A 15,940-nucleotide genomic window follows, 5' to 3' on the forward strand; every position below is an offset into this window, starting at 1 on the left:
CCCCACTAGCTTCAATTGGAGCACTCCTGGCATAAAGTACCGTGCGTTATCACATTCTGACCCTAAATATTTTGTTTGCTTTAGTAGTAAACATTTTTGTAAGTTATTTAACTTCTGTAGCAACAAAGATAAAATAGTAATCAAAATTTTAAACCCTTGTGCTTTTCAACATCATTAGCCAATTTGTTCTGGTCTGAAAAGTTGTATCAATGCGGTAAAAATGGCATCCAACAGTGTTAACTGTTGCTTCAGTGGAACATCAGAATGTCCCTCACTACACAGCTGACCCAGCACAATACATATCAGTTCATCTACATAGATATCTCCAGGCCTGATCCTACTCCCATTAAAGTCACTTGATTTCAATGGGAGTTGGATCCAACCCACAGTTCATAATGACTCAGTTGCCTATTGGCTAGTGTCAGCCTTTTTTAAAAACACATTAATATTAAAAAGAAAAGGAGGACTTGTGGCACCTTAGAGACTAACCAATTTATTTGAGCATAAGCTTATGTGAGCTAGAGCTCACTTCATCGGATCCTCACTTCATTTCTTTTTGCGAATACAGACGAACACGGCTGTTACTCTGAAACCTGACATTAATATTAAGTTATTTCAGAAACAGATTGCAAGGAAAATGTAACGGATTTCACACCCCCAAACTCTCTTTCCAAACTACAAAAGAAAAAGCAACATTTAAAAATAAATACTCAGATTTCTAAAAGTCAATTTAAAGAAAATGTTACTAGAAAAAGCAGGCTAGTGGCAGAGGATTTTCCATTTTCTACTCGCTTGCGGCTTGCTCACTCATTGCACACTGCCCATTTGCAGATAAAACTTTGACTAAAGTAACCAAATGTAACATTAACAGAGCCGAAGCGGGAATGTGCACAGTTCTCTCAGTGACGACTGGCAAAGAACCCACTCCTTCAGCTTTAACTTCAGGAAGAGGCTCTGGAATTGAAAAGGCTGCTGTGTGTTTGTTTTTGTTTTCCCTTTTTTTTTTTTTTTTTTTTTTTTTTATAAATTACTCTTCCGTTTGATGTCTATTCTAGCTCTCTTTTTTAAAAAAAGACACACATCAGGTTAAGATGAAAACTGCCCACACGACAAGTTTGTGTTTACAAGCTTAACAGCAAGTTTCATTTGAACACAGGTCAATGCGGCTCTAAGAAAACATCACATACCAAAAATCACACATGGTTAGAACACATCGACACGAGCAGAGAGGAATTGTGGACTCAGTCCGTGAGGCACCGAGCCAGTCTGAGAAGCCCTTTGAAGTTAGAAAAACATCCTCTGGTCAGAGCACATTTGTGAAGCCGTGGGACAGGCGCTTTAAACAACATTCACTCTGAGATCACCTGCGGTGTACTGGTGGATAGGCGCCTGTGTAACTTTAACAACATAACCCTTTATACTCCAACAAAATCACTCTCTCCAAACTATATCATATCAACAGTATACAGTCAAAAGTATTGCATGGCAATCCCTGGATCATGCAGCTCTCTCTAGAACATCATTTCAGGAGTTTCACTAAGGTATGTAAAGTTTGTGCAAAACTTACTGGTGAACAGAACTTCATTAATGGATGAAAAACACTGTTTTATCATCAGTCAAGATGGCAACAACTGAGGAACTTGGAGAAGCATGGGGGTTCACCAGTATGGCCAATGGAAATCCATGCTGCATCAAACCTAGGATAAAGGTCAGCTTTCTAGCCCCTGGAGAAGTTGCACCCAAATACCATGGGGATCACATTTTGTTTTGGCATTATTTTAATGACTCGGCTATTTGCAGCCAAAATCTTTTCTTCTTTTCCTCCTCTCCATAGCCAGAAGCTGAGCCCAAGCATCAGAAGAACCTCTTTCGAGCACTGGTCTTGCAAACTGAGCCTTGTCTGCAGACCTCTGTGCCTCCACCACACGTGGAAGCCCCACAAACTTCAGTGGCATGCTGCTCAGTTGTAAGAATTTCCCCACATGAATTGGCTTGCAGGGTTGGAGCCTTGAAGTGGCAATTCCATTGAATTCGGTCAACTGCCCCCTTGCCCCTTCACTTTTTAAAACTAAGACAGCTTTATCCTTCTGGCCGAAATTCTGCCCTTAACCATGCCTGAACAGGTCCCCCTCAAATCAGTGCATCTGCACAAAGAAAAGGAGTACTTGTGGCACCTTAGAGACTAATCAATTTATTTGAGCATGAGCTTTCGTGAGCTACAGCTCACTTCATCGGACAACTGAAGGCAGAATCTGGCCTACAAGTTATTCTAGAAAAACACTGCAATTTGAGAAGACAACTAATTTTTGCCTTTCTATTTATCGTGGGTATAACCAAACCACAACCTTTTTGCAGAGCTCCTCTTGATGCTGATGGAAGCGCTGACTCTGCAGTAATGATAAGATAGGGCTCTCCTTCCTTGGTTTTAATATGCACTTAAGAGTATGAAATTAAGGTTTTTCTTATCTACCAATCTGGCCCTTCTCCATTTGGGAAGCGCTCTGTCCTGTCCCGTCCATCCCTGCCTTCTGCCTCCCCCCCCTCCCCCCGCAAAGAGGTGAAATTAACAGCTTTTTGTGTTTCAGTTCCTTGGTTGTGCACCAGTATTATAGAGGTTGCCATCAGAAAGGTTTCAGAGTAGCAGCCGTGTTAGTCTGTATCCGCAAAAAGAAAAGGCACCTTAGAGACTAACAAATTTATTTGAGCATAAGCTTTTGTGAGCTACAGCCCACTTCATCGGATGCATTCAGTGGAAAATACAGTGGGGAGATTTATAAAGACAGAGAACATGAACCAATGGGTGTTACCATACACACTGTAAGAGAGTGATCAGATAAGGTGAGCTATTACCAGCAGGAGAGTGGGGAGGGGACCTTTTGTAGTGATAATCAAGGTGGGCCATTTCCAGCAGTTGACAAGAACGTCTGAGGAACAGTGGGGGGGAGAATAAACATGGGGAAATAGTTTTACTTTGTGTAATGACCCATCAACTTCCAGTCTTTATTCAAGCCTAAGTTAATTCTATCCAGTTTGCAAATTAATTCCAATTCAACAGTCTCTCCTTGGAGTCTGTTTTTGAAGTTTAATTTGTTGAAGAATTGCCACTTTTAGGTCTGTTACTGAGTGACCAAAGAGATTGAAGTGTTCTCTGACTGGTTTTTGAATGTTATAATTCTTGACGTCTGATTTGTGTCCATTTATTCTTTTATATAGAGACTGTCCAGTTTGGCCAATGTACAGGGCAGAGGGGCATTAGCACATGATGGCATATATCACATTGGTAGATGTACAGGTGAACGAGCCTCTGATAGTGTGGCTGATATGATTAGGCCCTATGATGGTGTCCCCTGAATAGAAATGTGGATACAGTTGGCAACAGGCTTTGTTGCAAGGATAGGTTCCTGGGTTAGTGGTTCTGTTGTGTGGTTGCTGGTGAGTATTTGCTTCAGGTTGGGGGGGCTGTCTGTAAGCAAGGACAGGCCTGTCTCCCAAGATCTGTGAGAGTGATGGGTCATCCTTCAGGATAGGTTGTAGATCCTTGGTGATGCACTGGAGAGGTTTTAGTTGGGGGCTGAAAGTGATGGCTAGTGGCAATCTGTTATTTTCTTTGTTGGACCTGTCCTGTAGTAGGTGACTTCTGGGTACTCTTCTGGCTCTGTCAATCTGTTTCTTCACTTAAGCAGGTGGGTATTGTAGTTTTAAGAATGCTAGACAGAGATCTTGTAGGTGTTTGTCTCTGTCTGAGGGGTTGGAGCAAATGTGGTTGCATCGCAGAGCTTGGCTGTAGACAATGGATCATGTGGTGTGGTCTGGATGAAAGCTGGAGGCATGTAGGTAGGCATAGCGATCAGTAGGTTTCCGGTATAGGGTGGTGTTTATGTGACCATTGCTTATTAGCACCGTAGTGTCCAGGAAGCGGATCTCTTGTGTTGACTGGTCCAGGCTGAGGTTGATGGTGGGATGGAAATTGTTGAAATCATGGTGGAATTCCTCAAGGGCTTCTTTTCCATGGGTCCAGATGATGAAGATGTCATCAGTGTAGCGCAAGTAGAGTAGGGGTATTAGGGAACGAGAGCTGATGAAGCGTTGTTCTAAGTCAGCCATAAAAATGTTGGCATACTGTGGGGCCATGCGGGTACCCATAGCAGTGCCGCTGATTTGAAGGTATACATTGTCCCCAAATGTGAAATAGTTATGGGTGAGGACAAAATCACAAAGTTCAGCCACCAGGTTTGCCGTGACATTATCGGGGATAGTGTTCCTGACAGCTTGTAGTCCATCTTTGTGTGGAATGTTGGTGTAGAGGGCTTCTACATCAGAAACGTCTAACACATGGAATAGGGTCAAAGAACAGCTACTGCTATGGAACTAGAAGGGACCTCACAATATATTTGTGGTTACCAAAAGACATTTCTTATTGTTTGCTGTTAAGTTATTGCCCCATCCAAGGTGCTCCTCACTGCAGTATCTTTAATTCCATAGTGCCCGTCGTTCCAGTTCTGGGCCTCTTGGCAAGAATCAGAGGGTGCCACAGGTGAGGAATAAGTTGTATTGGCAGAGATGTACTTTGGGCATGAACTGTGTGTTGTATGCGCATAGGCTAAGCGCTGGCAGAGCTTGCATTTCCCCTGTCCTTATTAAGGGCTAAATACTACCTCTGGATAAGAGCACGGGGCAGCCATGGCATTCAAAGGACATTTAATAACCTAAGTCTGCCCTGTGCTTGCTGTTAGTTAAGCACTTTCACAAGCATCTGTTTCATCCAAATGAAAATAAATTACAAAAAAAAAACCCAAACCCACCCACTCCGCCGCCCCCCAAAAAAACCCCAAACAGTTAAACCAACCATCTTGAAATGACTAGGGGTGTAAAGTCTGATGATCACATTCTGGATAATCACATTCTGCCTCCTTATAATCCCCCATGCAGTCTCAAATGGATACAGTATTCTTCCTCAACTGTTGTGTTTAAAGTGTCTGCTGCTGTGTAGCTGCCATGCTTCAATCCATCAATGGCTGCATTTCCATGGTAGGTGAGAGGCCACCTATAATAGTTCCAGTAGTAATAATAGGAAAAATTTGCTACCCAATTTTCTATGGCCTGGTCTACACTACAGCTGCCAGTTGATCTAAACTGCGCAATTTGTGTTACGTTAGTAGTGTAACTCAAGTCAACGTAGCTTAGACCTACTTACCACAGGCTCCACACTACACTATGTCAATGGGAGATGCTCTGCCCCTGACATTGCTTCCACCTCTTGTTGAAGTGGAGTACAGAAATCGATGAGAGAGCGCTCTCTCATCGACTGAGCATGTCTTCACTCGACCCGCTAAATCCATGCCGCTGCAGTGCCGATTTAGCTCCGTAGTGAAGACAAGCCCTATGTCACATATTAGTCCAGAGCAAAACGGTTAGTATGTGTCTTCAATCAGCCATGAACAACCCCATTTAAAAAAAAATGTTTATTACGTAAAGGTGGGTGTGACTCATAATGGAATCATATAATAGAGCTCACTGGACTTAAAAATTTTTAAAAAGTCAACCTCCAAACCATTAAAAACAGGGATGTGATGTACCAATGGGCTGCTCCCACTGCACTAAATAATACCGTAGCTAAAAGCCCTATTCCTGATCATCTATGAGAATATAAACTGCAATGTAATTGCCAAAATCCTTACTGAACTCTCAGAGAAGAGTGACTGAGTAAACTGCCATGATTGAGAGGAGAAACGCTGCCACTACAGGATTAGTGCAATCCCTGGTGGATGAACAAGCCGTTAGTCTGGCCATTTTACTCCTCCATCCTCACCAGCTGACACTGCAACGAACCTGATCCAAAGCCCACAGAACTCAATGAAGTTCCTATTAACTTCCGTGGGTTTTGGATCAATCCTTAAGGGTGTAGGAAAATAATGTGGAGGTTTTACAGATTATGTAAATAAGACTTGCTCAACCCCCAAAGTTACTTAAAAATAAAACTATCCAAATATTTTATTTAAGGCATCTTAAAGACTGCTTTAATACATGCATCCATATTAGGAACAAACCCTTGTACATAAGCTTTACATAAATAAAAAATAGTTTAAACTGAGATAACCTGTAACATTTACCTTCAAAACAAAATTAAATATTCGGCATGACTAAATGGGGGACAGTATTTCCATGGGAAAATATCAAATTATTATTTATTTTTCTGTAAGTACTTGTTTTGAAAAGTATTTCCTCCCCACCTGGTCTTAGGCTAAAAGCCACAGTCTGCATTTAAACAGTGTGTACACTTTAGAAAACTATGAAACTTCTTTTTTTAAAAGCAGAAGCATATGAAATTATTTCATCCACTTTTCATATAGAAAGTCTACAGCTGACCATAAAGAAATAGGCAGGCTCCCAGTATAAACTTGCTAGGATTACATCAAAGACCTTCCTCTAGGATTAGATGATTGATTTCTTCAATGCTTTTTAGAATTTCTTCCAGGATATTTTGGGTTATTGCCTTAGACCTTGCTCAGCTGGAATGACAGATATTCTCCTTGCTAGATTGTGATGTTCTCTCTTTTAGGGGAGAGAGTGTCTGCAGCACATACACACGTACACTATGTGAACAGGGAGAGACAGAGAAAGACTTGGAAAGTTCACAAACAAAATTTTTATTTATTGTTTTAAAAAGAGAGAGGTTTATAATGGAAACAGTGACACAGGCTTAACCACAGCATCTTATGCAATCCACAGATTGCCTTTTACTCTAGGATCTCAGGATCCTGTGTTCCTTGCTTAGGAAAACCTCTCACTGAAGTCAATACGAGATTTTCCTGGACAAAGAGTTCAGGATCGAGGCGCTATATAGGCACTTGTGCGCCACATGGCACTTTTGCATAAGACTTAGTTTTACACGCACTATCCTTTTTACTTATCTCTTGGTTCCTTTTCCCTGCATAATTAACCCTGGTGGAAATATAGACATTTTCAGCCAGGACAACAAGAAATAGCTGAGACCTTAGCTACCACCATCATCTCTTTGGAGAATCAGACAGCAAACTATTTCTGAGGGCACCTAAAACGCCCTCCTGCATCCCTCTTCCTCCCCCGAGACAAATCTGTCACCTGGGTACCACACATAAGTCACATGAGACTGTGGATCAAAAGATCCAAGTCTGCTCCAAAATCCCATTCCTCCTGCAAGACAATACTTTGTACTCTTACTTCCCTACTGAGATTATCCCCTTATTTTATACCTCACAGCATGTGTGGCTGCACCCAAGATCAAACACTCATGCATGATTTTCTTCCACTGATCTTGAGTCACAGAGTTATACTTTAATGGGAACCTCAATATACTTAATCCTTTAAAGCTGCCACGCTAACAGCCCCAAATGCATTAAATTCCATCATAAGCACAAAACACAAAGTATTTCTCGGGGATGGACAGCACATAGACTGTGCTGACCACATGCCAATCCATCTAAGATCTAACATTACACATGCTGTGTACATTTGCTAGACTGAAGCCCAAGGTTAGTTGGCAGAAAATCTAGGCACTTTAGAAGTTTTATAAATTAAATTCTGTTCAGAATAAAAGCAGTCCCCTCTCCATACTTCAGAGGAGATCCACGGATTCACAAGGGACTCTCATGGCAAGTGACACAGTGGGTGGATGCTTCTAGTGACCGGCTTTAAATCCAAAGTCGGTAACATCCAAAAACGAGTTTGATGGTCTTGCCATCATAATACAATTCAATCTCTTTAAAAATAAGACACAGCCTAGCCCATTTCAGTATGATTTGCATATTGGCACTCTTCCGGAGAAGGCATTGATCCAAACAACAAGGGTACCAGGGCCAGTCTAGAGGCTAGATGGTTGTGGAAAAGCATAGATGACACTGTACCAAATATTTCAAAGGGGGCTGCTTTCTGTGTCCATATTTTTTTTTAAATGTACCTTCATCAACTTCAGCTATAAACTGCCACTTATCTGAGCACATAAGTCAGTAAATTCATATGTACATTTTAGTTTGTGCATATAGTTACCCCCTTGCATTAGCAGATAGGACTGAATTTACACATGGAGTCAAAAAGGCATCATTTTCCCATAGTCACTTTTCAGAGCTGAAGTGTACCTTAATATATACCACAAAGTCTGAGACTCTTAGTCTGTGTGTTCAAAGTAACAGGTACTTTCACTCAGCACAAATGACAGGGAGAGTGGGGAAGAGAGGTGACATATTACAAAGAATTGCTCCAAATATTTCTTACATTTCAACATCTGCCATTTACTTTTCTACCAACTTCGGACGCTAACATTCATGAAGCTTAGCCCATCCACAAGAATTTCTATAAAGGCCAACTGGTGGGAGGTGCACCGACTGCACATTCTGATTTGTTTTAAAAATCACTGAACAACAATTCCCTTCCTTCAGAATAAAATCAACCCTTACACAGTTTCAATACTCAAGGACTCCTCTTTCCTCTGTTCCTAACCCAGTTCAAAAGCAACCATTCAAGTCAACCGAGATCATCTTCTGAGGGATGCCTACAAGTATCCACTTACTTGGCTCCTCCGGGGTCTTATTATAGATCTTAAAAAAAAACTTACAGCGGAACCGTCTGTTAATGAACTCTAGTGTAAAGAACATTTCCATATGTCCAGAATGTAACAAATTTCTCATCTTTGTTGTAAGCAGGAACTTTTAGTATAAAAGCCTGGAAAAAATTATTTACATTTAAGACAATATGGAATATAACACATCATTGTTCTATTTCATCCTAATTTACAGAGGAAGAGAATGTATTCCATAAAACAGCCCGCCTTTCATGAGAAATAAGCTTGCATAAAGCCAGGAGGTGCTATCTGTTACTGGAAAGCCTAAGTGACATAACCTTCCCATGTCACTCAGATTTAGACCTCCTTCAGCTACTAAACAGGGCATATTTCATCATTATAAACATCAATCTCAGTAACTCCAACTTTCATATTTTTCATTGTCTGAAGAGATCAAATAAATTGATTTAACAAGGTTTGTTTGCAGAGACTTCATGGGCCATTTAGCTTTCCAATCAACATCCCAAATTGACAGTGCACCACATTTAATCTAAAGTATCTTTGAAACAAGCCCAGATGAAATGAAGATCATCTCCCATCTACCTCCTCCATATTGCTCAAGCAAGTCAACTTTCTAATTTCATAACACAAAATATTTAATTTATGATTTTCTTCATATGTCAATTTAACCTCCGGCACATAGCTTTGAAACCATGTAAGGACGTCTAACACTTTCCATATGGCTGCTGCATTGTGGCTTTTAATTGTACCAACTGGTATCATTCAAGGATAATTCCCCTGGAATCCAGCTTTCTGCTATAGTACTGGCCAATTCACTAATCTCATCACCATGGCACTACTACTTTCAGAGCTTCTTTGATTGTTAGTGTTCATAGTGTAATTTTCCCAAACCAGCACTGTCAAGATGTACCACGTGCACCAGTAATTAAACTGTCTTGGTTTGTTGGCACCAAAATCTCAACAGTACTTAGGGCTTTTCTCTCCTATCTCTTTCACTGCAAAATTTGGGTGAATTTGTTTTGGTCTACTACACCTGATGCATGCAAAATTAACAATTATCCAAACCCTAGCAATACCTAGAACCGATAAACCCATTGTTAATTTTAACCAGGTTTCCATAAGTCAATATAGTATATTAGTTACAAAATGCCAACAATGAGGTAGACTATGTGCATACTTGACAGGAGGCAAGTTAAAAGAAAAAAGAACATTTTAAGTAGTCACACAGCAATATGGCAGACAGATAAATTATCCAATAGATATATACTTGTATTGCTACCATGACAAGAAAAGGTCAGCCTCTCAAAACAGAGTTCTGCTCATGAGATGGTCTCCAAAAATATTGCTAACTAGTGTTTAAAATTTAACTCTACCATTTTAATGGCCTTGAAGGCAATGTGAATGTGGACAATAAATCATAAAATGATTTTTAAGGAATTGTGTTTTCATTCAGCACACATGACCTATCTACATGTGTGCTTTACAGACTATATCTGTGTACATATACACACGCATGCTTAAACACACTATTAAACAGATCAATCTTTTTTAAAAGAAAGATCCTGTTAGAAGAGAATGGAAGCTGACACTTTGCGGTCTATTCTCTTCTCAAACAATGCATGGAATGCCCATTAATGTCAATGGAAGTTACAGGCATAGAACATATGGAAAGCATGCCCCAGTCTTAAAGCCAGTGATATCTCTTAGTATTACATTCTGTACTGCTCCCAGCCAGGGGGGGTGCAATCCCACTGATGTCAAGAGAGTGGAACATGCAAATCAAGAGCTGTATAAAGTCCTAACAATATACCGATACCTAAAGTCTTTCCTAGTTTTCCCATCATGGTAACTTCCAACTTGGCTCAGTGGGTACCAGTTTGTTTCGGACTCATACAGGCAATTAAAAATGACAGATTTTTCAACCCAGAACTCCGATTTTGATGAGACACTCTAGTAAGAAACTAGTAAAATTTGTTATGGCTTTGAAGATAAAAGTAAATTGAATTAAGCAAATGCTATATTTAAAAATTTCCCCTCTAGCACAAAGCCGCTTTTTAGTTTTAAAAAAAAATTCAAATAATGGTGGTTTGCAGAAATAGTTTGTAAAAATAAACAAGATGAATAAATGAAATCTGTTAAAGGATAATCCGCTCAGTGACAGGAAGCTTTTCCCTTTTTCTCCAGCCTCAAGTTAACTCCTTCATAAGGTAGCAACAAACATGTATTCTACTTCCCTAAAAGGCTTTGTAATGTACAACCCCATTTCAATTAAGTGGTTTCAATTAACATTAAAAACAGACGATAAACTCAAGCCATCATACTTTTCAAGGATGCCACAAAATTGCTTTTTCCTTTAATTCAGTGTCACGGACCAGGATGGCTGCAAATTAACCCCAGCTTACACAGTAATCAAAAAATGTAGAGCACAGCAGCCCCTTCTGGGCAGGTGTCAATGCTTTAATAAGATCAGAGCTCTTATCCCAGAAGAGAAGGCTGTTTACACACCACTTTACCCTTGTTCGTGCCTTCACCCAACAACAATTTACTACTACGACAGCCTTCTCAGATGACTGATGCATTTGGCAATAGCTGGACACTAATTAGTTTTCTCCTCATGACTGTTGGCGGGGGGGGGGGGGGAGGCGGGGGGTGGAGGAGGATCAGCTGAGCAAAGCTTGTTCCAATCAGGAAACACTCTAAATTACAGTTCAGTAATAGAACAGCTTTTGAATTTTTGAACCATGCTTCTGTCAAAAAGTTCAAGATTCAGTGTACACAAATATTTCCCTCAACTGGTTTATGAAACTCATCCATGTACATTCAATCTTATATTTTAAGTGAACATACTAAACTTTATTTAGCTAATTTACTCATTCCTTGTTGCTTTAAAACAGCTACATTAGTATCAACTTCCCTGGAAGACAGAAGTGAAGCCCATTTTAGTGGCCCTGTTCTTGAGAAAACAGCCTACAACTGGTTTATATCCTGATTTATATGTAATGTATTGTCAGGTTACTCTATTATGAACAATTTTTCACCAAGACGATCCAAAACCTCCAAAACTTTGGACCAAGACGATCCAAAACTTCACAGCACAATACTGTTGAGTGCTCTCAACTCTCATCGAAAGCCAAGAGAAGATGCACAAAATTTCACAAAATCAGGCCCAAAACGCTAAACAGATAATCATGATTCTTTTTAGAGATTCCTGAGAAGAGGCTCAATAGTGAACAAAAATATTCCTAGAGCCACTGATTTTTCTCTAATGTAAACTCAATTGGATATTTCCCTGACTCCACACGTTCTCATCTCTTTCTGATCTATTCCTACCACAAACCACAATAGCATATGATTTTTCACTAAAATCATCATTAAAATATGATTTTTTCACTAAAATAGGTTTTAATGGAAAACCAAACTTTCAACCATGGCACAAGCACAAAGAAAAAACTTTGATTGATTCAAGTGTTTGGGTATGTACAATTGTTATGTAGCATTCCATGAAATTGATTATAAATATTAGTCACTTCTACATCTTGAATAAACTAATAACTAAGATGCTAGGCTGCAGTCCACTTGATAGTTCAGGAGAATGGACTAGATGATCTTTTGAGGTTCCTTCTAGCCCTGCATTTCTATGATTCTATGATATCTTGGGATATCGGAGAATCAAAGATAGGTCTCAGAATTGGTCTTGCAACCTTGACTCCATAACCTTTACACACAGCATATCTGTTTCGGCTATACCTCCTTCCATATGACATAAAATTCATATTTTAAGGAACCTTAATGTAACTGTCACAGCCATCTTCCAGCAGGATGCCAATAGCATTAAAGCAATTAACAGGCAATGAGGCCATATATTCAGGGCAGTATCAGGCCACCATTATTTTGAAACATTCTGCACCAAACTACATATTAGGAGGTACAGTCAACACCCTCTATGGAATAGTGCATTCAAGCACATTTCAAATTAACTAATTTTAGAGGACAGTAAAAAGTATGGATAATTTAGCTAATTGCTTAATTAACTAAGAAAAACAATGACTTTTTACTAATATATATAGAGATAAATAAAACTCATGGAGTAAGAGTTTTGCAAGTCTCTCAAAGTATCGTTGAGATTCATAAAACTTATGTTAGAATTTGTGAGGTTTTCCCTGTATTTTAAACTCATGTTTTCTTTTTGTATTCAGTTTAAATTTGAGACTCTCCTTCCTAGACAAACCTGCCCGTTAAGGGTAGAACACACACATCTCAAAAGTTTGACTTGCAAAAGTGGGTTTATCTGAAGAATAATTGTAGGCAGAATTATTATATTCTATTTATTGATACAGATTATGCACACACTGTTTTAAGTAAGAAATTCTTTCTCCCACTGTCATCACATTTTCTCCAACACATAACTCCAAGCCAAACCCTCAAACCAATGGTGGCTAAGAGAGTTTAACAGGGAGCAAAATTAATTTGTCCACTGATAATAAATAACACTTATATAGCATATTACTCCTTTCACCCAGCCTCCAATGATTTCCAAATTATTTATCAATTCTCACAAGAGAAAGGTTTTAAGATTATAGACCCCCAAGCACAAGAGAAAGGTTTTAAGACCCCAACATAGTCTCTTATCCATTCTACATCTCAAACAAGAGGAAAGGTAAAGTCCAGATGTTAAGTAAAAACTGCACCATTTACGACGAAATGTCTCCTCACAAACACAAAAGTTTGCAGGATGTTTGGTGTTGCTGCCCTAACTGTGTTTTCTGACACACATTCCTGCACTGGGAAGCACAGATTCTAGTCTCCTCATCTCTCAGGTTACTCTTCCACTGACCCAGTTTAAGGGTTTGATCCAAAGCACACTGAAATCAGTGGGAGTCTTTCCATACACTTCAGTGAGCTTTGGATGAGATCCTAAAAGAGTAGATGGACAATATTTGAGAATCACGGTCTTCTACTCCCCCATCATTCCCTTGAGTTTCAAGGGACAGCATTAAGAAAGAAACCTACAACCCCACTCTTGCCCAAACTTTACCGGGAGGATTTAGGGTGAATTGGTTACATAGACTTCCCCCAAGCAGCATGTGCACACAGATGAGCTGGGAAGTGACAAGTGGCAAGCTCAAAAACTCCTTAAAAAGAAAATCACCCATGCACTAATAGCGTGACCAAATCAGCAAATAACACTTTTGGAAAGTAAAAAGGCTCTTTCGTGGCTCGGCTCTCCTGAACTCCTATGTCAAAGAGCCACAGCAATAGCTCTCTGCCACAGACAGTCGCTTCTCTTGGTACGTTTTGGGAGCTGGGCGCATTCCAATGGTTTTCTGTTTGTTCCTGTTTGCAGTGGGTTTTGTACTAATCGTCCGGCTAATAAACTAGTGGGCAGGTGCTTGTACTTCTGGCAGGCTCTTATGCCAGAGCAGACTTTGTTCTGGGATTCTAACCTCGTCAAAGGGCCACAAGAGAAGAAGCCACCCACCAGGGCAGCCCCTAAAAGCAGCATCTGGGCAAAGCAGAGCCTCCTCACAGCTGATCCTGGGAAGGGAAGGGAGAAAGGGGCTTGGGCTTTTAGTGTTTGAAGAGGGAAGGGGGAGTGGGGGAGTTTGTGCAGCTTAGACACTGACATACCCTGGTGCTGGAGAGCCTGCAAACAGCCCGGTGCTGGCAGCCTTGCAGGAGTCCCGTACTGCTGCCCCCGCTGCTACCGAAGTATTTCTGCTTCACCATCCAGTCCTCAATCCCTTTCCGAGCTAGAGAGGCGTTCACTGCAAAACTATCACCTAAGGAAAGCACAAGAGACAATGCCACATACTGGAGCAGCACACCCATGCCCTCTGCCTGCCCCAGGGTGGGAGTGCTGGGGGGAGGGGGAAGTGGACCAGCACCTGGGGTATAAACCTGAGCCGGCCACCACAGTCCCACCGAACCCGCCGCAGAAAGTTTGAGGGGAGAGAGAGGGGTAGGGGGATGTGAAAGTTACCAGCAATACAGAGCCATCCCTACCTTCTGGACTTTCTCTCGGTTTACAAACGGCAGCTAGGCAGGTCCATGGGAAAGTGTAGGGGAAAAAAATAATACAGGAAGATCATTAGACACCAGTATAAAAAAATCACAACAAACAACACGCCATCCAAACAAGGGGGAAAGGGCTATGGGAGTAGCAAGTGAAAGGAACTAACCATGTTTCGAGTGAAGTTTCCCCATTTCTCTGCATTGATCTGCAATTGCGATTCATTGGACTGTTTTCAGTGGTGGGTTTTATATATATATATATTTATCTATATATAAAATCCCAACGTTTTTAGAAATCCATGTGCTCCACTTTCCCCCCTGCTAAAGCAAAAGCAAAAATCAAATCTCAGTTCCCCTTCTGCAGCACGGTCCTGCGTTCCTCCTCTCTCTGCTGAAGTCTTTCTCCTCTCTCTTCTCTTTTCCCAAAGACAGAGGCGGTTACAAAAGACCTTACTTCACCCACCAGGGAACATGATTGACACCTCATTGAGATTAGACCACTTGCAGGCAGCCTCTGGATTCCTATTGGACTGAGGCGGCACATGAAAGGGAATAAAGATCCTTTTGGAGTCTCTCAAAAAAAAAAAAAAAAGGAGCAGCAGCAGCTCTAGTGCATTTCACTTCCAGCCAGACACAGGCAGCAGAGCACAGAGCCACAGAGAAAGCCCAGGAAAGGCAAAAGGAGGAGGCCTCTTTCTAATAACTGAAATGTGTTTGCTAAATCCGATGCACTAGTTCATGCAGTTGCAGGGAGGAAACTTTGGGAACGTGCTGCATGCTCGAAAGGTACTCAGATCCCCATCATTCCCCACCCTGAGCTGCAGCTTTCCAAATTTTTCTTCCCCTCAGGGCTGAATGAGGAAAATATACCATCTCTGCCAGCCCCTGGGGTTGCACATTTTAATAAATGGTGTCTATTGAATGTGTTTATTTTTATGTTTTCCTCCGATTGGTCCTGATTCTCTGCCCCAGCCAAAGTGATTTCACTGCAGACATAAGGCAGGGTGGGTAATAAAAGTGGCTTTATGCCAGTTTTGCAGTAAGTAGATATGGGACTAGCTGGGAACTGGAGCAGTCCTTGGTGCAAACTACAACAGCCTCTGGGGCTGCTCTAATTGAGGTTCTGCTGAATCTGCCCTATAAGGCTGACCAGCAGCCCAGAGCAGGCAGGAGTGCAATGTGCTCCAGCAACACACCCTATGCCTCCCTTATATGCCTGTGGCTTCAAAGGGGATTGTGGCAGGGGACAGTTTCACTAGCACTTCAACACTGGGGAAGCACCCATACTCCAGGAGTATTCCATGAGGGGAATAACAGTATTCTTCCAGCTTTGCGGCCAGCTCAAAGGAGCTGTAAGGAACCCCAGAACCA

The 15,940-nt window shown here is 41.1% G+C and overlaps 1 protein-coding gene across 2 annotated transcripts in view; it reads right to left on the bottom strand.

The window, feature by feature from the left end:
* The window catches only part of NKD1 (NKD inhibitor of Wnt signaling pathway 1), a 145,115-nt gene extending 130,061 nt beyond the window's left edge, over nt 1–15,054 (bottom strand). Inside the window, exons 1-3 of one of the 2 annotated variants that reach the window (XM_073307657.2) lie at nt 14,737–15,054; nt 14,561–14,593; nt 14,186–14,337 (exon numbers count right to left, since the gene is read on the bottom strand). In XM_073307657.2, coding sequence (XP_073163758.1) covers nt 14,186–14,337; nt 14,561–14,593; nt 14,737–14,761 — 210 coding nt within the window. In that variant the 5' untranslated portion in view covers nt 14,762–15,054. The remainder of the gene's footprint in view (nt 1–14,185; nt 14,338–14,560; nt 14,594–14,736) is intronic. The other variant, XM_073307656.2, reaches the window with a different exon arrangement.
* Between the last annotated feature and the right edge of the window lie 886 nt (nt 15,055–15,940).

The sequence above is a fragment of the Lepidochelys kempii genome, chromosome 12, assembly GCF_965140285.1.
Source record: "Lepidochelys kempii isolate rLepKem1 chromosome 12, rLepKem1.hap1, whole genome shotgun sequence".
Lineage (NCBI taxonomy): Eukaryota > Metazoa > Chordata > Testudines > Cheloniidae > Lepidochelys > Lepidochelys kempii.